The following is a 23,870-nucleotide window of genomic DNA, read 5'->3' as shown; positions in this document are numbered from 1 at the left end:
CATGCAAGGATGACAAAACACAGTAGAATAAATTAATGAAAGGATCACATTTATTTATATTTATTTTGGCTGATAACGATCCTTTAAAATATGCCCTGATCAGCACTGATAGGATCAGCGTGGGACTTCTCTGCTTCAAACATGACAGTGGTTTGGTCTGAAATGATCAAAACAATAGCAATATATTGGTAAAAATTACAAAACAATTACCTGAAAGATTAATACAAAACAAAACAAAAAAAACAGGAAGGGAAACTATGCTTGAGAAAGTGCTTTAGAAATTCCAATTCTATAGCATAATTTTGAATTTGCTATTATGATAGTTAGTTTTTTTTCTAGCTGTGTAATAAAAATTGCAAGAAATTGGTAAATTTACAATTTGTTTTAAGTTGCTCATTGCCCTTTTCCCCATGTTTTTAAAAGAAATTGCACCAATTTACTCCAGGTTAAAATGTTGAAATACTTGTGACAGCAGTTGAAATAAGAAAGGTGATGTTTCGCTCTAAAAAACAAAGTACTTTATTAAACTATTAAATTGTAAATTCCTCTCCAAACCTTCAGAATCTCATGAGAAACTTCATAACTGAGTTCCTGTAGTAACTCCGGAGTCAGCAGCTCTCTGGTAAAACCAAACAACAAAATACCAGCTGCCTTGAAGATGAAACTTTCAAAAACCTCGGAGGAGGAACATGCATGCATCGGGCTGTGTAAGGAAAACAGCTGGTTTTAGCATCCATCCTGCCTTTGTGTTGTACCTCTCAATATATGTCGCGAACTTCGAGCCCCTTCCTCTCCATACAAAGGCCTTTGTTTCAATCAACATTTGATTCCAGTTGGTTGTTCCCTCGAAAAGGAAATGAAGGAATTCAGAGAATGTGGGGCTGCAATTTTCCAAAATGTAGGCTCACTGTTAGTATGTGTCATATTTTACTGTATGTCTGCTCAGAAAGGTTCTCACAGCATACGTACATTTATACACACTACAAACAACTGCAATACTTAACTACCACTGATACCATCACCCTATCAAGTGAAGGAACCATCCTAAAAGTGTTGTCTTTCCCCAGAACTTTTTAACCATTTTGCCTTCCTCCTTTTCTTCTCCGCCAGGATGTGGAGCAGTATATGTTACGCACCGGCACAGTCAACAGCATGGAGAGTTCCCATTCTCTGCCATCCATGTCAATCAGCGCCAGCTCCCAGAGCAGCTCGGTCAACAGCCTGGCGGACGGCTCTGACGACAGCGGAGAGATGGCCATGATGCAGGAGGGAGAGCACACCGTCACCTCCAACAGCTCCGTCCTGCACAAGCCCCTGGTCAGTCCACGTGTTGTACTGTCTGTGGGCAGGTTTGTTGAGGAGAAGTGAGAGTCCTCCTGTCCCGCCCAGACCCATCTTTGAAACATCCATCATCATGAACATTAGTGTCACGTAGAGCCTAGTTTGTAACTTGAAAGAGAGAACCAACAGTCTAACTTTTCCTGACACTTATATCATAATGAAAAAATCATATTAGTTGTAAAATGCATCCTTTTTTGGGAGTAAATTCTGACAAGATATTGGAAGCATACCCTTTTTCTATTACTATGCCCACTAAAATTACCTGTTGTGACCTCTAGGATAATTGCAGCCTCTTGAAACTTGACAGTTACAAACTGGAGACTTTCAGACTTTCAGGGGGACGTGTTGCTTTCATAGATATGTTAACAAAAAGGCGGTTTCTCAGTTGTTTCCAGAAAATCTGTTTTTTTTCTGTCCAGTTGCTTAAAAATGCAATTCTTACATAACTCACAAAATTTCAAAAGTTTTTCATATGGAATCACAGCATGGGTTTTTCCATTTTGGTGTCTTAATGTGGTAGTTCAGAGGGATTTTCGACCATTATCAAGCGATAACGAATGGTTCAATTTAGCACCAAATCTGTGTAACAATTATGTACAAAAAATTGTTGCAACAGCTTATGAGACAAAATTGAGGCTGAGAATGGCCATCGTGTACTGCCATCCTAATGTTCTAAGGCCCTATAAACACTAGACACTCTAAGGTGCTTACTAAAACATAAGAGGCACCTAACCAAGTTATAATGTTTATTACGGATTTCTGACTAAAAAGAAGTTGCCACACAGACAAAAATGGATCTATGGCAGGAAGAGAGGGGAGTGGAGGAGACCAGTTTTCCAAATGCAAACTTGCACCACCTACAGGAAATGAAAAGTAATAGCAGCCCCTGTTTGCACATGCAGATGCACTGTAGTTCTGGCGATGTTGCCACCTACAGAGCCGAAGCTGAAAATCACCACACAGCATTATAGCAAGTTCACTGGAACAACTGCTGAAGCTTCATGTTTTGGTAGACTGAGTGAAACTTCACTGAGCCAAAAGCACAAATGAAGTTAAATGTCCCCTGTGTTTAATATTTAGCACCAGGATGACTTTTTTCAAAGACCAGTTAGATGAAAATTCCTGTGCTTTAACTACCATTAAGCTGTTTTTTTTATGAATCTTTTGCCTCTCCTCTGTTCGGTCTCCACCATGTAGAGCCATGACAACATCTACGATGATCCCTATCAGCCAGAAGTTGACTCACAACGAGAAGCTTCGTCTGCTGGTGGTGGAGGTGGGGGAGGAGGTGGAAGGCGTCGTCGAGGCAGGGACCATTTTGCCACCATCAGGACAGCCTCGCTCGTCACCCGACAGATCCAGGAACATGAGCAGGGCTCGGCCCTGAGAGAGCAGATGTCTGGGTAAGGTGACACAGACATACAGTACATGCCATATAATGCTGTAAAAGGAAGAGAACTTCTCATGTTTATTTGTATTGTTATTAGTCATACTTTGAGTTTTAAAGGGTTTTACAGTCCCCACACTGTAAACAGACACCCCAAACTTGTGAACATTAAAAGAGAACAAAGAAAACCTTCAGTGAAAACCTTGTTTGAGATAAAATGTCAGTCTACTAACATGATGCCCCGCGTCTCCTCACAGGTATAAGCGAATGCGGCGGCAGCACCAGAAGCAGCTGATGGGCCTGGAGAACAAGCTGAAGGCGGAGATGGACGAGCACCAGCTGAGACTGGACAAAGAGCTGGAGAATCAGAGGAACAGCTTCTCAATGGAGGGAGAAAAGCTCTCCAAGAAGCACCAGGCTATCCTGGAGAAGGAGGTGAGCTGGTGGAGGGGGAGTAATGGTGATCATAACTGCCAGAGAAACTAAAGTGGGAAGTCAGTGATTTGTGACAGATTCGTGATTTTCAGTGTTTTGTTTTTTTTAATTAGCCATTTTTCTGAGCTTGTGCTTCTCACAACCCAGATGTTCATGAGATTGTGTGTTCTTGTTGTTTATTTCAGACAAAGGCAGTCCTGACTGAGGAGAAGAAGTTTCAGCAGCACATACTTGCACAGCAAAAGAAGGAGTTAACCGGTCTGCTGGAGTCCCAGAAACGGCAGTATCGACAGCGCAAAGAGCAGCTGAAAGAGGTGCCTCTGGCTTTTAGGGAATTATGAATGGAATCACAGTTCTTGTTTTGCATAAATTGGCCGTGGTTATCAGCTCTATCATAAAATGTAAATTCCGTTTTCTTTTCATCACGGCCCTGAAACTTAAAATGAACCCTTCCTCATATTAACATGCAAACTACTTTACTCTCTGTTTACTACCTTAATTTATTTTCCAGGAGCTGAATGAGAACCAGTCAACACCAAAGCGTGAGAAACAAGAGTGGCTGGTGCATCAGAAGGAGTGTCTGCAGCAGCTGCAGGCGGAGGAGGAGGCTGGCCTGCTGCGGCGGCAGAGGCAGTATTATGAGCTTCAGTGTCGTCAGTATAAGAGAAAGATGCTGCTGGCGCGCCACAACCTGGAGCAGGACCTGCTCAGAGAGGTATCAGTTTTAAATCAGACTGGCGCGTTAATGTTGGATGAACTAGTCAATTCTGCTGGAACATAGTTCAAGCAAATAGTCCAGTGGGATTCAAACTGTTCAGTCCCGTTTAGGGCTGTGACTAACATTTTTTTTTCATTATCGGTGGATCTGCCTGTTATTTTCCGGACGCATTGTTTTTTTAAGAAAATGTCAGGAAATGGTGAAAAAAATGCATCTTTAACAGGTATGTTTTTACCGACCAACATGTCCAGAAATCCAAAGCTATTCAGTTTATCATGTATGAAGACAAACCCATTAAATTCTCACATCTAAGAAAAATGTTTGGCTTTTTGCCTTAAAAAAAATTATATAAAATTGTAAAAAATAGTCACCAGTTAATTAAGTCTCTATCGAATAATGGACTAATTGTTGCAGCTGTAGTAGGATTTTCTTTGCAGCGTATATTCCCTGTCTACCAGTTTATGTCTTTGTAATAATAAAAATAGCACATTTTCTTTATAGGTGCCTTTCAAAGCACTCAAGGTCACCTTACAAGGCATATTTAAAATAAAAAGCAGTGTAACAGTAGATTGTGTTACTTGAGGGACATGAAGGTGGACATTCAATGTGTCACATGGTTGACATGACAACCCTGGCACAGTCTTATTGAGAAACTAAATGGCATTATCAAGACGCAAAATCACCCTGAGGGTGTAAATTTAAAAAAAAAAGATATACCTGTTATTGGGCTTTCCCAATACGGTAAAGCCTGTATCAAGTTGTCATGAACACTACATGTTCTTATATTACTTTTGAATTAAACTTTATAGGGTTGTCCCAAATACCTTTTTAGAGGCTTCTAAGCATGATGGATTATTACCTGCAAATATCCAAAGCTTCAGCGGGATGCGACTGGACTTGGGGTGAGTGGGGTAGTAGTGATCAGTTATACTCATATATGCTAATAAACCACCTTCATCCAAGCCGATTATAGTAAGACTTAGAGCTGCTGTTTGTAGGAGAGAGAGAGAAGAGAAGGGGGAAGGTGGACTATTGCAAGCAGGTTTCTGTAAGTTATTAATAACTTGAAATGCCTCAGGTCGTGCTTTATCTTTTCTTCTCTTTTGAATTGGGGGTCGATGACTGTGCTGAGATCATTTCACCATTTATGTCTGACACATGCCACCTCCTTTCCTTCACCATTTTAGTGGTAAAAAACCAAAACAAAAATCAAAGCAATAGATTACTGATTTGGACAGGTCAGCCTTAAAACTTCAAAACACAAGTGGAATTGGTTTTCAGTGTTTCTTACAGATAAAAAATACATTTTGCATACTTTTTTGAGAAGGTCTTTGAAGTAGCCAGATACAACACCACTGCTGATTACTGCCTTTAAAAATGACCATGGAGCTGAATCAACACCTCTTGATAGGATTATATACTAACTATCAGAAATGTACTTAAAATATCTTCCTAAAATGCAGTACAGCGTCCCTTCTGCCTCTTTTATCATTGACTTTTCTTTTCCAGGAACTGAACAAGAAACAGACTCTGAAGGACTTGGAGTGCGCAATGCTCCTCCGTCACCACGAGTCCACCCAGGAGCTGGAGTTCCGCCAGCTGGGTTTGGTGCAGCGCACGCGGGCTGACCTCATCCGCACGCAGCACCAGACGGAGCTCACCAACCAGATGGAGTATAACAAGAGGCGTGAGCAGGAGCTGCGTCAGAAACACGCCGTGGAGGTCCGCCAACAGCCCAAGAGCCTGAAAGTGAGTGAGAGCACCCAGAGCCAGGGGTCTCCTGAGGAGGGAGAGGGCCAGACACCAGAGGGGCCGAGCGGCAGCTGGGACAGTGAGGCGGGGGTGGGAGGAGTAGAGGTGAAGGACGAGAGGGATGGAGAGGTAGAGAAAGGGGGGCAGGAGGGGGTTAAGGGGATGTATGATGTTGAGGATGAGCTCGATGGAGCAGTGTTTGAAGATGAGATTTATCGAGGAGTAGATCGGGAGGGTGTGAGTGTCCCTGTGGTTGAAAGGAAAGATGAGCTAAATGGCGACAGTAAACTAAAAGGAAATGATGAGAAGGAGGAGTGGAATATCAGTGGGGAGGGGACCGAGGTGAGGGAGGTAGAAGGAGTGCAGTGGGAGTACGACGAGGATCACAGTAAAGCTGCGCATGTAGACACAGATGAGGAAGAAGAGGGCAGGGGCGTGGCCGACGGTTGTCCGTCGGAGTTCATCTTATCCCTCTCCCCGGAAAAGAGACGACTCCGAGAGCGAGAGATCGATGATCTGTCTGACTTTTACTTCCCCAACACTGCAGAGGAGCTGGAGCCCATCTCTCCTCCTCCTCCCCCTCCCCCCACTCAGACTTCTTTACCTTCGCTCTTCTCTCACGGCATCTGCCTCCTCCTCTCCCTCTCCGCTGCCGCCCAGCCCTCCAACCTCACTCTGCTGCTGCTCGCCATCTTCCTCCTCTCCCTCCGCCGCTCACCTCCTCTCCCGTCAGTGGCCTCTGTTCTCCTCTCCGCCGAGCTGGCCTTCTTGGCGCTCTTCTTCTCGTACCTCTTCCTCCGCTCATGCTGCTCTCTGTCTCTCTCCACCTACCTGTCGCTCAGCCTCTGGGCCAGCGGCCTCTTTAGTTTAGGACTCTCCTTCAGTTTGGGCATTTATTACATCCCCATGATTTTGATTTCAGCCTCCTTCCTCAGCTCTCCCTCCCTCTTCCTCTCTCTCTACTTAGTGGTGGTGCTGATAGTCAGGCCGGCCCGCGACTTCCTCCAACATGCACCACGCAAAGTCAACCGCCTCTGTATGCGCATCCTTTTCCGCCTGCCACGCCCGCTGTTTGCCATGTGCCAGTCAGTCCTGGGCGGTATGGCTGAGCGAAATCTCTATGAGATGTTTCCCAAAGCGGGGCGCAACTGGGGCGGGCGCCAGTCGAAAATCCCAGTCCCCTTAAAGAGCTTGCCTTTAGAGTATCAGGCCCGCTGCAATAACACCTCTCCGTTAGCCAAGGGCCTTCTCTGGGTGAGGCGTTTCAGTAGACGACCCCTCGGGGTCCTCGCAGACCTGGCTAACTCCATAGTGCTAAAACTCGCCGGACAGCTTCTTAAAAAGCTGCCACTTAGCATCCGAGTCAAACTTCAAACTCTGGGTCTCCTAAGGAAGAAAAACCCCAGCAGGCTGCCTCAGCTGCTGCCGAGGGAGGTGAGGGAGCGGAGACAGATGGAGAGGAGTAGGAGAGAGAGGGAGAGACAGAGGAGGCAGGAGAGGATTTTTCGTGAGGAGGTGAGGTGGGAGTGCGGGTTGAGACGAACGTCATCTGGAAGGTTTGTCAGGGGGAAAATTCGCCCGTGGAGATAGTTTAGAGCGGGAGACTTGCGCTGGTTCTTTGCGAGTGTGTGTGTGATCATACTCTTCGTTCAGCCATTGTTTGTGTGTCTTTTTGATTTGGGCCCAGTAAGTCACATTTCCTAAAGATGAGACATATTTTACTCTGCACACATTTTTCTGTGTGCTCTGGCTGAAAGTGATTTGAATCCAAACGTGTGTACACAAGCTGTACTGTTAAATCAGTGGGCTCTGCGAACGTAAACATGCAGCTGAACCCACGGTTACTGCACCAAACCCAGTGAAGTTTTCATTATTGTGCTTTTTGTAAAAGTTTTTTTTTTTTTATTTTGTTTTATTATTTTGCTCTTAATTTGTAAGACAAATATTTTATGGTTATTTTTTAAGACCGGTTTTGTGCAATCTTTTCTTTATAATGGTCTTATTTCAAAAGGCACGCTGGTATCTCAGTGCTTAGAACAAATATTACAGTGTTGCATAGCTTCATGGCTATAATTTCACTCCCCAAAGCTAAATACTGTGAAAAAACCCCTAATGATTTCACTAATCACCCTGAACACTAGCTCTAAGTTGATATAAAAGTGCAATAAACATCCAAACAGAAATATCTGGGACCACCTTAGGACATTTGATATAACGTCATTTCTCTGTGGAGAAGTTAAAGTGGAAAATAGTTAGCAAAAGGTCTTACAATATAGGACTTAAAATAAAGTTTGGGGGCCATTTCATAGCTGGTCCACCTCATTGTTTCATATCAACACATTATTTAAAGCTGGTGAAATCGTTATCTTTCAGATTCAAGTTAGATATACTATTTTTTATTGCGCTTTATGCAATGATCTTGTTATGATTTACCATGTAAACATTTAGATATTCCCCCTTAATGATCCTATAAATGTGCAGCAGTTGAGTGCCTAGTTACAACTGTTTGTCTCTTGTGAAGTGACATATCCTAAATTTATTGTAGAAACATAAAGGAAGCAGGATATGCTTTGGAGTAGTGAAAGTATAATATAATAGAAACCTATTTAATATTTCAGTGTAGCTTAATTTATATGAAGCCATACAGACAATCTTTTGAGACATTCAGTCATTTAAAAAGAGACTGATGCAACTACTGAATGTGAAAGTAAAGATTTAGCATCAAATGAAAAGAAGATAATCACAAATAACAGATGTCTGTTCATTTTTGCACTGTCCCAAAGACTATTTTTAAAAATACCAAATGTGGGAGAATGGTTGTTTTTTTTTCAATTAAACATTTAGCCTATGAAGCATCAAAAACATTGAAAAAATGCTGCAACTTTACAGAGACTAAAGCAGGGTTCAGACTATAGGAGTTTTGGGCCTTTTTTTCCCAGATTCACCCCTCAGGATAATCAGAGGAGAAGTTTTTGCTCTTTTGGCCCATAATTAGATCATTATTATTATTTTCAAATTCACCATAGCATAATTGCACACCTCCTTCATTAAACATTCAAACCGTGCTAGCAGCCTAGCGCCAGGCTGACACTGGTAAGCTGCCAGGAAAGGACACTAACAATATTTAATGATATCATCTAACACCGACCGCAGGCTGCTTAATTTAATCAAATCGAAATAATATCGTGGCAGCCTTTGTGATATCAGTAACCCCATGCAAATACACAGAGCGCGACACTTTACTTCAGCTTTTCAGACTAATAAATACACAATAGAAACCCACAAAATGTTAAGAAAAGTTATATCCTCACACCTAATTTCCTCATTAAAGAGAGAAATACAAATGTACACCTTTTAAATTCAACTTTCTCTCTGTCAGTGAAGACTGACTACTCTTAATTGCCTCTTTAACTCATCATAAAACACACTTCATTCAAACTTGACAGAAACAAAACTCACCCAAACCGTCTTGCTTACTCTTGTTAGTCATCTAATTAGTTGGAAAGTCCACTGTTCCAACAATCACCAGCTTCGGTTCACAAAGTTAGATGTAAAAAAATATGCTGTTAATTCCCATGGTCTCTCTCTGCTGTTGCTTGCCGCTGGCTGTTTACAGTCCTGTAACTTCTCCCTCCACCACTAGGAATCATTGTGTATTACAGCTCAGCTGTCTGTTCCATCATTAGAGACCAAGACTGAGCTCTGGTGGTGCATGCTGTGCAATACAAGCAGTTTAATAGAATGAGGACAGTTGTATTTATGACGGTATTGAAAAACATATCTTTGGGATTTCTAAATACCCTGGTATACTGTAATACTATGATACTGCCCAAACCTAACCCTCAGAAAAAGATTTATTGCCAGGTATAGTTAACACAATACGAGGAATTTGTTCTGGTGGGTTGGTGCAACATAAATATAGAAAAAAAAACAGATGAAATAGAAGATACAAATATAAAATATAAAATATAAATTTCTCGTTGAAGAATAGACGTCCCAACTATTTTCTCATCCAGACTCGTTTAGCCTTCTGCTTTTATTTTCTAAAAAGTTGATCCAGAGAGGTGGTGTGTTTATGCTCCCTCTGTCACTATAATCTTAATAATACCCTTTAGTGCGTGATGCACCTTTATTTTCATATAACATCATACATCACGTTTTTCCTTAAGTGGGTGATACAGCCTGATTTCTAAATCAGTTAGATTTTAAAACTCCTGTAGTCCGAACCCAGCTTAAGATGACTTCTTCCAGTGTCTTGATTTGTTCAACCAAAAGTCTAAAACCCAAAGATTTAATTTTACATTGACATGTGAGAGGGGAAAGCAGCTGATCCCCTGATGCGAGACGATGGAACCAGAAGATGTGCAGCATTTTTTTCGCTATTTTTGCATTAAGAAATGACTGAAATGATATATCAGCCAATCAAACAATAGATTTATCAGCTTGACTTCAGTTGGACCAAAAACAACTTTTTTTACAGTTGATAATGTAATTTTGAATTTATTCCTTTGATACCCAAAATGCTCAGATGTTTAATTTTAGTTAAATGAAGTCAAATGAACTAAGCTTAGAGGAAAATCTGCAGTTGTCACATGCACAGATATGCGTATAAGAATTTTAAAATGCATATTTGCAAGGGAAATTCAGCTGAGTAAAATGCATCAGTAGTAATGCTAACTATGTAGGAAAAAGAGCCCTCTACTGTGTTTCAAAGGCATTTGAGCCATTTATATGGAGGAATATTACTGAGTAGAAAAAACTCAGTAACTGTATTTGACCCAAGGGGGGAAGAAAAAAAAAAGTAGGGCACTTTTTGGTGACCTGCATTGGAAAGTCTCGCTGTGAAAAACGACATTTCACGACAAACATTGTTTTATTTGAATGTAACTTATTTGCCATTGATTTTCATTTGTGCTCCGGTATCAGTTATTTCCTGTTCCTCTGTGTATGTTTACATGTTTGTATTCTGTTTTGTTGTGACACCCCTTTTCACAGAGTTAAATCACCTTTTTATATTTTATTTATGCAGTATTTATACGACTGCATTGTGTTTGGCAGCCATTTGTTGTCCTTTTATTCTCATTTTAGCTGCATGAGTGTTGGCGTACTGTATGGCTGCGTGCTCGCAAGCATAGAAAAATATTTTGTCATACTTCAATTTTTTTTTTCTTTACACAAAAAATAAATTCTTTTGTGTGAAAGTCATTGTCTTGCTTGTTTGTTTTTATGATTTTTGTTTCCATTATTATGTTGTCCTCATTTTTCCCTGATTTTATTTGATGGTCTTATTGTATTTGATTTATCATCATTCCTCCTGTATCTTTTTATCTCTGTCGTCATCTGTGGTGCCCTTCCCTTTGTTTGAATGTGCGTTTAAAGATGTTAACTGACGGGAAGATGATCAGTAAAAGGCGTCACATGTAGACTGTGTTATTTGCAGGGATGCACCGATCCTGTCCTTGGCTTTCAGCGTCGGCCGACAACATCCCGCTTAACCTTGCTTTCCTAACTTTCTAAAACAAAATGTAGCAAATAAATACATAGACAATTTCACTGATTTATATATATATATAAATCTTCAAAATTAACAGGAATTACAGTCTGAATGTAAATCATTTAAATGCAGTAAAAGATCATTTCTGTTTCAGTCAAAACTGACACAGAAATTCAAATTTCAGAAATACATCTGCATAAAATGAGAACAAAATGTAAACGTTAAATCACAGTTAAGTCGAGCGCAAACAAATTTGGAAAATACTCAAGATTTGAAATACATATGAATAAAAATTCTTTGTGAAAGTAGGACTTCAAAATTTCAATATAAAAAAAAATATAGCAGCTAAAACTATAAACAGAGAATTGAATAGATCAGCCACATTGTCAGTGCAGCTGTTTGAGTCAGTGCTGGATCAGTGCATCCCAAGGTATTTGAATCCATGTTGTGTTTGTTATAATGCACCTTTCATTTTGAGTGTATGAGTTTAATGCATTCATTGATTAGTAATTAATTTATTATTATTTAAGTCACCCCATTTTTTGTTTGTGTCAAGCTTTCACAGTCAAAACTTTAAATCTGATTTATCACACAGAGAATGTGTTACAGTCAGTCATTGTAATCATTCATTCGTAATGACTAACTTTAAAAAGCTCAGATAACATTGTAAAGAAAGTTTCGAAAAAGTAACATTTGTGATTTCCCACTTTAGATGTCAAAACTGATAAATCACATTTCTGCACAAGTCTTTTAATATTTGTAGTTGTTTTAAAATGTATGTCTTCTGAAACTGTTCCTTTACATCTGAAATATTTCTAAGAACTTGGTTTAAACAGCCCAATTTAATGTGGATGAGAGATAAAGTAGGTTGTGAATGTTTACTTTTTAATTTCTTCACTCGCTGCAGACAGCCAGAGATTGTGCTGTTGCATTACAGCAATTACAAAATTTCACCCCTGAAAAAGTATATTTAAATAATACTAATTAAGCAGGAAGAATACATTTAAAGGAAAAGTTTGACATAAAACCAAAAATACATATTTTTTTCTCTTACCTGCAGTGCTATTTATCAAGTCTAGATTATTTTGGTTTGAGTCGCTGTCGGAGATATCAGCAGTAGAGATATCGGCCTTCTCTCCAATATAATTGAACCTGATGGCACTCGGCTTGCTGTGCTCAAAGCACCAAAAAAACTCAACAGCAAAGTCTCTTTCCAGTGCAAGACGTAAATATTAATGCGTCCTCCTCAGCTGAGCTGTAATGACAGATATCTGATCTCAGTGGTGCCAGGCTAGCTAGCAGTAGACATGGATACTTTTAAATTGTGAATAGTACCTGTGTTCATTTGGACTATTAGAGTACTGCCAGTATTTTGCTACGTAGATGTGTGGTAAGTTTTTACACAATTTCTTTTAAAAAAAAAAAAAACACACATAATGATAAGTATTTTTTCCCCTCTGATTTTCTGTGTTTAACATCTGTCTCCGTGTTTGTTTATAAAACTACAGGAGCACTTTAGCCCAGCTGCTTCCTTCTGTCTTCTTTCCTGTCTCCTCCAGTCCAAAGAGCTTCAGATTAAGCGTCAGTTCCAGGACACCTGTAAGATCCAGACCCGGCAGTACAAGGCGCTGCGCAACCACCTGCTGGAGAACACGCCCAAGTCAGACCACAAGGCCGTGTTGAAGCGGCTGAAGGACGAGCAGACTCGTAAGCTGGCCATCCTGGCCGAGCAGTATGACCACTCCATCAATGATATGCTGTCCACACAGGCTGTGAGTAAGGCAAGGAGACGTCGTTCACTTCACACTCGCACCACACCACCACTGCTGTGCCCGGCCCCGGGGGCCGTCCTGCCTGACCGCCTGTCTGCCTGTCAACAAGCCTCCTCCTGGTCCCTCAGTGTTCATCTCCACCTAAACCCACATCCCCCAGTTTTATACCAAACTGTGTACGCCATCCTGTTCCCCCGCAGTTTAACTGTTCTTCCGAAACATCCTCTCCCCCTGAATTTCTATCAAAAGAAAATGTGTTTGACGTTTAGCCAGAACTTATGATATTCAGCCACTTAATAAGACTACATACAGCCTGTTTGATCTTTAAAAGACTGCCCCAATAATTCAGCATTGCACTCCCGTAACACTGTCACACTCAAGATGGACACTTTAAAAAAAAGAATCAAAATCAGCACAGTGAAATCTTTTTTATACCAAACATTCAGGTAACATCACTTTTCAGTTTATTATCAGGATTTACTCAGCTCCCTCTAAAAAAGAGAAAAAAGAGACCCCCCACCCCCACAACGCCTTTAAGCAGACTCTGATTATCCCTCCAATCATTGATGTCATGTTACATGACCTACTATACATATATATATATATATATATATATATATATATATATATATATATATATATATATATATATATATATATATATATATATATATGGGCATTGCACTTACTACATTGGCATAAAGATGGCAGCAACCTGAGATAAGCCTCATTCTTCTCCTTTTGGAGATTGGTGTCGGAAAACGGTGAAAACAGTGTTAGGTTTACTCTTATTTATATTAAGTTTTTGTCAGATTCACTGAAAAAAAAGTGAACAGCTGTATCAAAATAGTTGCACACCAAAAAAATGAAGGTGAATTTTGTTGCAACAATCATGTCTCATTTTCCATTTCGCAAAAACATACTATAACTATAGCAAGTAAAACCGTAATGTCATTTTTTAGACACAGTACATCGAGATGATCTGAAAAGAGGAGACTTTATAGTAATAGCAAGGATTGAACGTAATAAAAAGCGGGGCATTTTCTTCACTAACTAACAATTACCTTTATTAACTACAGTAAAGTTAAATAATCATGCTGATCTTACCTTAACTTTGGTACACAAATATAAACTATTCATGTTCACCATTTTTTTTTTGTTGCTAATTCCACTCCTTATGTGCTATTTTACCTGTGTAAAAATATTTGTTCATTTGGATATTCTTTGCAGTTTCTGGTAATACTTCAATTGGATAGTCTGCCTACAGATAGTTTATGGAGTATTTGTAAGATTTTAACAGCTGAGATTCAACTGTGTAGCTTTGTTTTAGATCTGTGGAGTATGTATGGCAATTCACTGTATATTCCCAGAATAATTGAGTTGAACTTGAAATATTTATACAACCTTTGCAGCATAAGCTGAGCAATCAGTCGACGATCCGAATAAAGTGTTACCCAGGTTCTCCATCAGATATAGAAGAAACTTAAACGATACATAACTATATCAATTACAAACATACGCAGGAAAAATAAAAAAAAATACATTAAATAAATAGAAATAATAAATAGATACATATGATATATGATATATATATATATATATATATATATATATATATATATAACACAAAAATGTTTCTCCTAAAGCCAGTAAGCTAGTAATTACCAATATCCAGCTTCATCAAATAATTTAATGTTGGAAAAAAAGCAGCAAATCCTCACATCTGAGAAGCTGGAATCATGAAACGTTTCTGCGCGAAAAGCAAACAGTTACAGTTAAAATGCTCAAATAAAGAACAAGACATTTGTACTAAGGTATAGTACACTAACAACTGTTTGGGAGGGTTTTGCTTTTTAAATAATCAAATAAAAGCTTCAGCCTGCTGCCTACTCTAATTGTTTTGGCTGAACTCCCCCACTGCCCTCTGAGCCTGACACACACACCCACAAATCCCAGGCTTTTAAATGAATGAAACATGGTGGGAAGTGGATGATACGTAACAAAATGTCTCGTTCCTTTCAATGACATAACGCCCTGTGCTACTTTAATTACCTCTCATGGCAGCGTGCCATGTAAGCCCAGTAAGCCAAATCCCTCCTGCCCTTGTTCGTCCGCACATCTCCTCATGCAGTGGTTAAAGTCTGTTTGGGAAGGTTTCCCGCTCGCTGATTAAACTCCGTCCTGAGGTCAGAAAAAAAGACCCAATATGAAGAATGTCTTCTGAAACAAGGCTAAATCTGCACCCTGGAGCCAGACGTGCAGGTCCAGCAGTGCCAGTTAGATATCATAACTGGTATCTGAATAGTTATTGTAACTCTTTATATCATATTCACAAAGCCACACAGTATATCAGTTATGTTTATTTTTCAATTGCTCTTACTGATTTCAGCATACACAGACCCTGACTGATCAAACTTAACCACACAAAACTCTGATTTAACAAACTGACAAACCTGCAGCTCGCACACCTGATCCTCTCCTCTCTCTTGTGCATCTCCCTCTCCTTTCTTCATGTCCGTCAGACTCTCTAAACTTTCCCTCAACACTAAAGCACAATTTGTCTCACACAAAAATGTGCCAAAGTTTAATGTCAGTCCCTTTTTTTTTCTTTTGCCTCTTAGTTGCGATTGGATGAGACCCAGGAAGCGGAGTACAAAGTGCTGCGGATGCAGCTGCAGCAGGAGCTGGAGCTGCTTAATGCCTACCAGAGCAAGATCAAGATCCACACCGACACGCAGCACGACAGAGAGGTCAAGGACCTGGAACAGAGGGTGTCCATCCGCCGCGCCCTGCTGGAGCAGAGGGTTAGAGTCCTTTTGGCGATCACTTCTATGAAAGCAAAGCTCCTTAAAATGTAGAAAAAGCTTCGGGTGAGTTTTAGGAATCCGGTTGGGCCTACAGAGAAGATTGTAAACTGAAAGGTAACGGTGGACTGCTGATGATAGGTGAAGCATTGTTTGCTTTTTGTACGATTCAATATGACGTTTTTCTGTCCTATTTTCAGCCTCTGACATTTTACTTTAAAGCAATGTTTCACTTGCAAAATGACCATTTATGTATCAGTCATTCACTGTGTTACCTTAAATCTGTGAAGTAGTTTTTCTTGCTGTCCTCTGTGCTGAATGGAGAATCCAAAAAAGGTGAACAATCTCCATAAAACAGGGACCTCCTTTAACAACAGCAAAACTGCATCAACGCTTCTAGTTCCAAACTCTTTCAGAGCCTGCTGTATAATCCAAGTCTTATTTATTCAGTCGTGTGCTCAGTGCTTCTCTTTAGTATAGTTTTGCTGCTATTAAACGGTTAGTTAGTTTGCTTGTGTTGTCGTGTAACTTAAGTAATTAAAGGGTTAGTTAAGATTCACCAAAGTCACACAATAATACAAACAAACAAACTGTATAAAGTATAAATGAGATTTGGATTATACTGCATGAGTTATGAGAGTTTGTTAATAGATCGCTAGATAGATAGCTTTACTGTGGTAAAACATGGACCCCTATCACTTCAACTCCAAGAATTTTCTCCATTTTTGGATTCTTCGTTCGCCATGGAGTCGCGAGAAAAATGAAGCTTTTATCATGAAATCTGTCTAACATGGGGGAAGTAATCTATATACAATAGGTATTTAGGGTGTGAAGTAGAAAAATAGCCTGTTCTCATGTGTATTTTCCTGCTCTTTTCCTAGATTGAGGAAGAGATGCTGTCCCTGCAGAACGAGCGCTCAGAACGCATCCGTACCCTCTTGGAGCGGCAGGCCAGCGAGATCGAGTCATTCGACTCAGAGAGCTTGCGTCTGGGTTTCAGCAACATGGCGCTGACAGGCATCCCCAGTGAGGCCTACCCCATGCAGGGCTACTCCAACGTCCCGCCCCCCAGCTCCCGCTCCGCCGGCCACTGGAGCCACGGCATGCACCCGCAGAATGCGCCCCCGCAGCAGCACTCCCGCCGCAGCCACAACAGCAGCAGCAGCAGCAGCAGTGGCATCGGCAGCAGCAGCGGAGCTGGCGACCGCAGGAGCGAATCCTCCGCTTCCTCCCTGAGCATGGCCCTGGGCCTGGGTCGAGACAGCCGGGAGGTGCACCACTCGTCCCGCTCCTCTGCCTCCTCTTCCTCCTCCTCCTCCTCTTCTTCCTCCCACCACCAACGCCACCACCTGCCCCAGCACTACCACCACCAGAGCACGCCACAGCTCTACCGTGAGCGGGAGCGGGATCGAGATCGAGAGAGGGAGCGGGAGAAGGAGAGGGAGCGAGAGTGGGCCGGAGTGCGAGGCTCCGGCGGCGACCTGGCCCACCCACACCCCCTGCCCTTCTCCCATCACCTCCCCTCACGCTCCTCCTCTCAGTCCCTGGCCATGCTACCTCCCCCGCCGCCTGCCCCTCCCTCCATCTCCGGCCCTTCCTCCTCTTCCTCTTCCTCCTCCTCTTCGCAGGGGGGAATCTACGGTGGCGGCGGGCTGGGTGTGCGTGGTGCCCCCAGTTTGATGGCCCTGAGGAACAGCCCCCAGCCTCTGAGGAGGACGGCGTCCGGCGGGGGGCCCGGAGGAGCCGGGGGCAGCGACGGCGTCCTGAGCCGGAGCACCTCAGTCACTTCCCACATCTCCAATGGCTCCCACCTCTCCTACTCTTAGAGGGCAGGGTGGCAGCACGAAGGGTGGGAGTGATTTAGGAAGGTAGCTATCACAGGTTGCATCTCAATACTCTCAGATTGCCACCTTGCCTTGTGTCCTCTCTCGGATTGCTCTCAAAACAGCTGAAATGTAGAGGATTTAGGGATATTGCCCATTCCTCTGACGGCACAGTAAAGCTGCGTTTCCATCAAAGGCTTTCGGTATAGTACCTTTGGAACCAAAAGTAACACCTACAAAGAGGTACCTACACCCTAGATTATTTTAGTGTTTCCACCGCAGTACTCTTATATGTCGGCGGGGTTGTTGTCACTCACTGTATTTTTATTTTCACCGGTGATACAGAGGGAACTCTGTACCTCGTTTATTATCCACAGAATGGGACTGTAGGCTGAAATGAGAGTCTATTTCTCCATGGGATATTTATGAATAGCGGGTTTGTGCACTGACACTGTGTCAGGCAAGAGCAGGGGTTTAGTGCTGCCCGAGCGCAGCGGAACAACACTCTGCCAAGTTCCTTTCTCCAAGTAAGGAATGGAATTTGCAGTTCACATAATCCGGTCACAATTATATACATTTTTTAAACACTTAAAGATCCGCTCATTACTAAAAGTGTATGTCATCCAAGGGAGAAAATAAAAACAGATGGAATGGTCAAAGTTGTCATATTGAAATTTAAGGTGTGTTGATGGATTCAGGTCATCAGCTCGTGCATTGAGTAACTTTACGAGTAAATGTTCCACCTTAAAAGTTGCCAGCAGTCGGCCCAGTGAATTCATTTTTTTTTTTCAGTCAACAACTGCTGTTAGAGGCTGCAAAACATCTTTTCACTTATAGAGTTTAATAATGTATGACAAATTTGTCACAGAGTGAACAGTGTGTAAACCAGCCATAGCTCAGCCCTGAGCACACAGTGTTGGTTCTCTGCTGACCGATGAACAGACTGCAGCGTTTCTAGCTCCACCTCTTAGTACCGGATCAGTGTGCTAGGTACCACAAGCAGAGGGGCAACGAGAAATGGGGACGGTTCCAAAGATACTAAAGGTACCATCCACAATTTTTCACAATGGAAACACAAAAAATCGTACCAAACTGAACTGAACCGAACCAAATCAACCTGCCGGTGGAAACGTCCCATAAGACGAGATCAGAGGCAAAGAGAGGACAAACTGACACTATTGGGCTGCAGCCTGCTCCTTTAGACTCAGGGTGGGTAGAGAGGTTTTCTCCCATTCTCACACGTATCAAATAGGAAGGGAGGAATGTAACCACCTGTAATACCACTGGGTTAAGGTGAAATTAGATTTTAAAAAAGAGGAGGTTTGCGTTTAAAGGCATAGTTCATATTTTTTTAAGTGGGGTTGTATGAGGCACTTATCCACTGTCAGTATATTACGTAGGGTAGATGTCAGTGGAAACACCTCCAGTTTGGTGAAGCAGGCTGGAGTACGACACGGAAAACATATTTAAGCAAAAATATGAAAAAAAAAGCCCAACCTAAAAAAATCAATATTACTTTAAGTCAGTCATTTCCAAAGTGTAGCCCAGGGGAAATGTGTGGCCCCCAAACCAATTTTAAACAGCTCTCTGCTCGTCTTTCAAAATATACTATAAAATTTACACAATATTGGTCAGTCAAGCAAGATCACTTTGCATTCATTTTCATTCACCTCACGATGCCAGGACAATCAAAGAGTTTGTAAATAGCACCAAGTAGGAACTACGCAGGCAAAACTAATGTGTCTTCATACACAGACAGTAAACAAGAATAGAGTCAACAGTATATTTTCACTGCTTTATCCTGTTATCAGACCGTAATTTCCAACTGGAAAAGAAAGCCGTTAAATCCCTCTCTTCAAAACCAGAGTCCATCGAGAAAATCAGCTATTTAACATCACCGAACACAGGAGCTGCTGGTCTGCTGCTGCCTTGAACATTTATTTTGTTTGTGTTAAGAGGTTTAGTTCAGATTTACCAAAGTCATACAATAATACAAACTAACTAACTGACCAGGCAGCAGTAGACTAGCAGCTTCTTTAGTCAGTGAGCTAAAATTCATGTTTTTCTCAATGGAGTCTGGTGGCTTTGAAGAGAGCAAAGATGGGCAGCTAAAGTAATTAACAGCCTCCCCATCGTAACAGGCTGTCTGTCGGGAAGGTAAAGTGATAAAAGTCTTCTTAATATACCGTACACTCAAACTGATATCGATTTTCTTAGGTGAGACTTTCTTAAGTTGACTAAAATATGTTTTGTTGCTGACCCCATCCACAGCAGTACATTGCTTAGCTTCAGTGTCAGATTACAGCCTGCTTCTCCAAACTGAGGGCATACTGGCCACCATCAATCATATGTAATAAACTAACTATGGATAGGTATCTCACACAACCCAACGACAAATATATCTGAACTATCCCTTTAATGTTTTTATCTTTGTTACTGCCTGTACAAAAGTGAGACAGGAAGTGTGAAAGGAGGGATATTTTGCCCTTTTTTTCTCCCAGAGCTGCAGCGAGAGGGGACAGCAGCCATGTCTTCTTCTATGATGTTCTATGCTGGAATGGAGAAAGAGAGAGGACAGGGAGAAGTGGAAAAAAAGGTGTTTTTTTGCATTGTGTATGTACTTGTATGTAGTCTGTAGTGTCCAGTTATATCTAGAAAGCACTCGTAACTGCGGCTCCAGAAAGGAAAAAAGGGGAGAATCACAAAAGATGGTTTAGTCTCCAGCCTGCTGAGGTGGTTGGAAAACACTTTTTATTTTTTTGTTGATGTTTTGTTGTTTTTTTTTTTTTTTTTTGTATTAAGTGTAAAAAAAAAAAAACACACAAAAAAATTCAAGTTGCTTGGAACGTCACCAATGCCTTTAAGGGGTTCTTAAAGGGATGTCGTGCCATCAAAATTTTTATTTGATGACTGCGAGATGATTTAAAAACCGAATGTTTGTAAAGGCAAGAGACTAAAAATGCAGCCGGGATGAGGAGAAACATTTGTGTGGACGTGTACAAATACAAAAAAAAAAAAAAGGCTTTCTGGCATCCATGACATATTGAGTATCTAAACATCATCGGTGTCTACAGGAGTCACTCTAATGCATGAGATAGATGTACAAAAAAAACAACAAAAAAACATTTGTAAACATGACCAAACCACATTTGAAACGTAACCGTACCTGTCCAAGTTTCACTGGCATCAAAGATCACGTGTCCCACATTTTTTGATCTTTATTGTACATATTTATGGGAATATTAAAAACAAGTCATTGGTTTTATAGAGTAACAAAGATAACGATAGTAATTTTGATATATTCAAATGAGTATTGAATTGAAGATTTAGAGGCGACAACTCCGACTGCATTTTCTATAGGTGTCAATATTACCATAACTAATCCTGATGTAATTGTTGTTGTAATCATGTTCACATTTTTTCTCGCAAAGAAAAGGGCCCACTTTTGACTGTAAAAAAAAAATAGATAAAAAACTGTTGTCAGGTATGGTGTGTGTTCAAGGTATTAATGATTATTAATAAGGGGTTATTAATAATCGTTAATGATTCATGTATGTGTGTCGAGCGGTAAAGTCTAGTTATATTGACACTTTTTTTTTTTAAAGACAAAACGATTTTAAAAAGACACTCCTCCCCACGATGAACTCTGACCTCCTCTGGACTCATAGAAAAAAAAAAAAAGATTTTACAATTGGGCACTGGAATGTAAATGCTGTTTTTTTTTATTTATTTGTTTTTAGTATAGGAATAAGTTCAAAGGAAGCATGGACAAACAGAGATGTGCACAATCCTAGTTGATAAGCTTACCGCTGAAGGGTGCAGCATGCAACTGGTGTGAGAAAAAGAAGAAGAAGAAGAAGTGAGAGGACGTGCGTCGACTGAGCTGCTGTGAACGTGCACCCTCTTGTGCCGGCACAGCAGCAGTGACCGCAGCAGCCCGTCCACACAGATAAAGACACCAATCAGTGTTTCATGGTGCACACGATGCTTCTGAAGGAAGATCTGATTTTTTTTTCTATTAATTTTAATCCAGAAAAAAAAGGAAAAGATAATCACCCTGCTGTTTGTATGACTCAGAAACACCAGCTCAAGACAATTCCCTGTATAACCTACTACTTTATGCTCGGTTGGAATCTCAGTGCATGCATAAACTCCTTATATAAACTAAGACTGGCAGGTTTCGGGACGGCCTTTGTGTTGGGGGGGGGAATCGGTGTGGTAGTGATTTTAGACAGGTTGTTGTCAGTGTCAGAGGTTGTCGGCGAGAGCAGGGAGTTCCTGCGTCGTGCCTGGATGAAAGATGAAGACGAAGAAGCGACACAGGCTCATCTGTGTTTTGCAGAGTTTTCGGGGGGGGAGGGAGGGGATGAAATCCTTATTAAATATTCCAAATCAAGCTATTCCAGGCTTGAGGAGGAGAAGGAAGAAGGGTCTTAACACATGTATTGGAAAAGACATGGGGTGCTTTAAAAAGTAATTTAAAAAAAAAGATAATAAATTGATATTAACACATTAACTCGTCTTGATTTGATGTACTTTACAGAGATTATTATTATTATTAAGGTGTTTATCATGGGATGGTAACCAGACAGTGAACTGATCAGTTGATTGGCAGAAAATTAATCTTCAGCTAATTTGATAACTGATTAATCCTTTAAAGGTCTAGTGTGTTACATTTAGTGGCATCTAGGTGTTGAATTTGCAGAAGTGAAACTACTGTGTCCGATGCGAAAATGCGAATGGCCGTATCTAAAGCTAGCGTTTGATCTGTCCATTCTGGGCTTCTGTTAAAACAACATGGCAGACGCCGTGAGAGAGGACAACGCGTTCTCATACCAAGATGTCACAGATTGCAGCTTTGCAGTGTTTTTGCGTGTCTAAATAAATCACTTTAGGTGTCCCTCTGCGTCTGCTGTTTACGTTCTGGGATGCAGCTACCATGATGTCACACAAGCACATGGTGGGATGACGCAGCAGGTGGTTATGTTTAGATGTCAACAGTGCATGGCAACCAACGCCGGGACGTCAACAAACGCACACGCTGGCACTGATGGTTAGGATTAGGGGAAGGTACATGGTAAAGTGTAGTGTAGGGACGTGAAATTACAACATCTGAATCTGTCACATGATGCCATTGGAGCCAAATACACTTTTTACCATAGACTTACAATGTTAAAAAAGAAGTCTGTATATCAGAAGATATGTTATTTTGAATGTCACAACCCCTGCAAATAATTGTTTAACCAGCAGGATTCGATCCATTCAGTCCAATAAAATTTGGAAAGTCTACCAGAGACGCACAATTAAATAACTTTTATCTCCATTCAAGTTAGCAGAGGGCTAAACTGGAAATCACTCGCACAATGCGTCCCACAATGCAATTACCCACATAATCTGAGTAATTTAGTCCTGCAAAAGTTGAGCGTTTTTCCTTTCATGCACCACTGAGCAACTTTTATAGAAATGAACTGAGGCCTGCATTCAACGCTGTATCCAGTTCTCATTATACGTTCATGGAACCCTTTCCTTAAGTAGATATAAACAGAATTTTAAAGTAATGAAAACACAACAATTCTTATTTTCAGGTGATTATATACTAATGAAGAAATAGTTATAATATTATATTCAATTTCTGCCAATAGATGGCCCTAAATCCTACACACTAGACCTTTGAGTCTTTAAAAAAACCAAAACAATCTCTGCTTCAGTATCTCAAATGTGAATATTAGCTGTTTGAAAATTTTTAAAGTTTGAATATGTCAATGTATGCTCTCTTAATTTTTCCTCAAATTATTGGTTTTTTTTTTTAATGTATGGACCAGATGATGAATTAATCAAAATGGTCAACAGATTTATTGGTTGAAAAACACCAAATCTGGATTATTTTATCTATTGATCACTTCTCCCAATTATTTTCTTTTTGGTCCATGAAATGTCAGAAAATAGTAAAAACAAATTCCCATCTCAGTGTCTCATAGTTGTACCCATGTTGACATGTTTAATATTAAATATTAAAATACTGTTTAATTTGGTCAGAACAACAACAAATATTCAGTATACATCATAATATAAAAATATCAACTAATATTCACATTTTAGAAGCTGGAACCTGTATATTTAGGTATATTTTAATTTAAAGTGGTGTTAAATAATAAATAAATTATTATTTTGTGTCTGTTGACTGATTGATTAATCGAGTAATTTAAAAAATATATATATTATTATAGATTTTTACTTGGAGATATTGGCTATATAGGTTAAGAACGCCTATTATATACAATATGTCAACTTGTGGCTAGCCTATATATTTTCCTAAACATGCATTTTCTTGTATTTGTGCACAA

At 40.6% G+C, this 23,870-nt stretch overlaps 1 protein-coding gene across 2 annotated transcripts in view; it reads left to right on the top strand.

The window, feature by feature from the left end:
* Positions 1-17,529, top strand: part of taok2b (TAO kinase 2b) — a 36,561-nt gene extending 19,032 nt beyond the window's left edge. The window contains exons 12-20 of one of the 2 annotated variants that reach the window (XM_042507384.1): positions 1,111-1,317; positions 2,539-2,744; positions 2,986-3,163; positions 3,349-3,477; positions 3,675-3,878; positions 5,391-5,630; positions 12,687-12,899; positions 15,521-15,703; positions 16,585-17,529. In XM_042507384.1, the coding sequence (XP_042363318.1) occupies positions 1,111-1,317; positions 2,539-2,744; positions 2,986-3,163; positions 3,349-3,477; positions 3,675-3,878; positions 5,391-5,630; positions 12,687-12,899; positions 15,521-15,703; positions 16,585-17,529 (2,505 nt within the window). Of the gene's footprint in view, positions 1-1,110; positions 1,318-2,538; positions 2,745-2,985; positions 3,164-3,348; positions 3,478-3,674; positions 3,879-5,390; positions 8,668-12,686; positions 12,900-15,520; positions 15,704-16,584 lie in introns of those variants that run through there. The other variant, XM_042507383.1, reaches the window with a different exon arrangement.
* The last annotated feature ends 6,341 nt before the right edge of the window (positions 17,530-23,870 follow it).

This window comes from Plectropomus leopardus, chromosome 19 (assembly GCF_008729295.1).
Source record: "Plectropomus leopardus isolate mb chromosome 19, YSFRI_Pleo_2.0, whole genome shotgun sequence".
In the NCBI taxonomy this organism is placed as follows: domain Eukaryota; kingdom Metazoa; phylum Chordata; class Actinopteri; order Perciformes; family Serranidae; genus Plectropomus; species Plectropomus leopardus.
The sequence above is the reverse complement of the archived record's forward strand: the minus strand, read 5'-3'. Positions and strand labels throughout refer to the sequence as shown.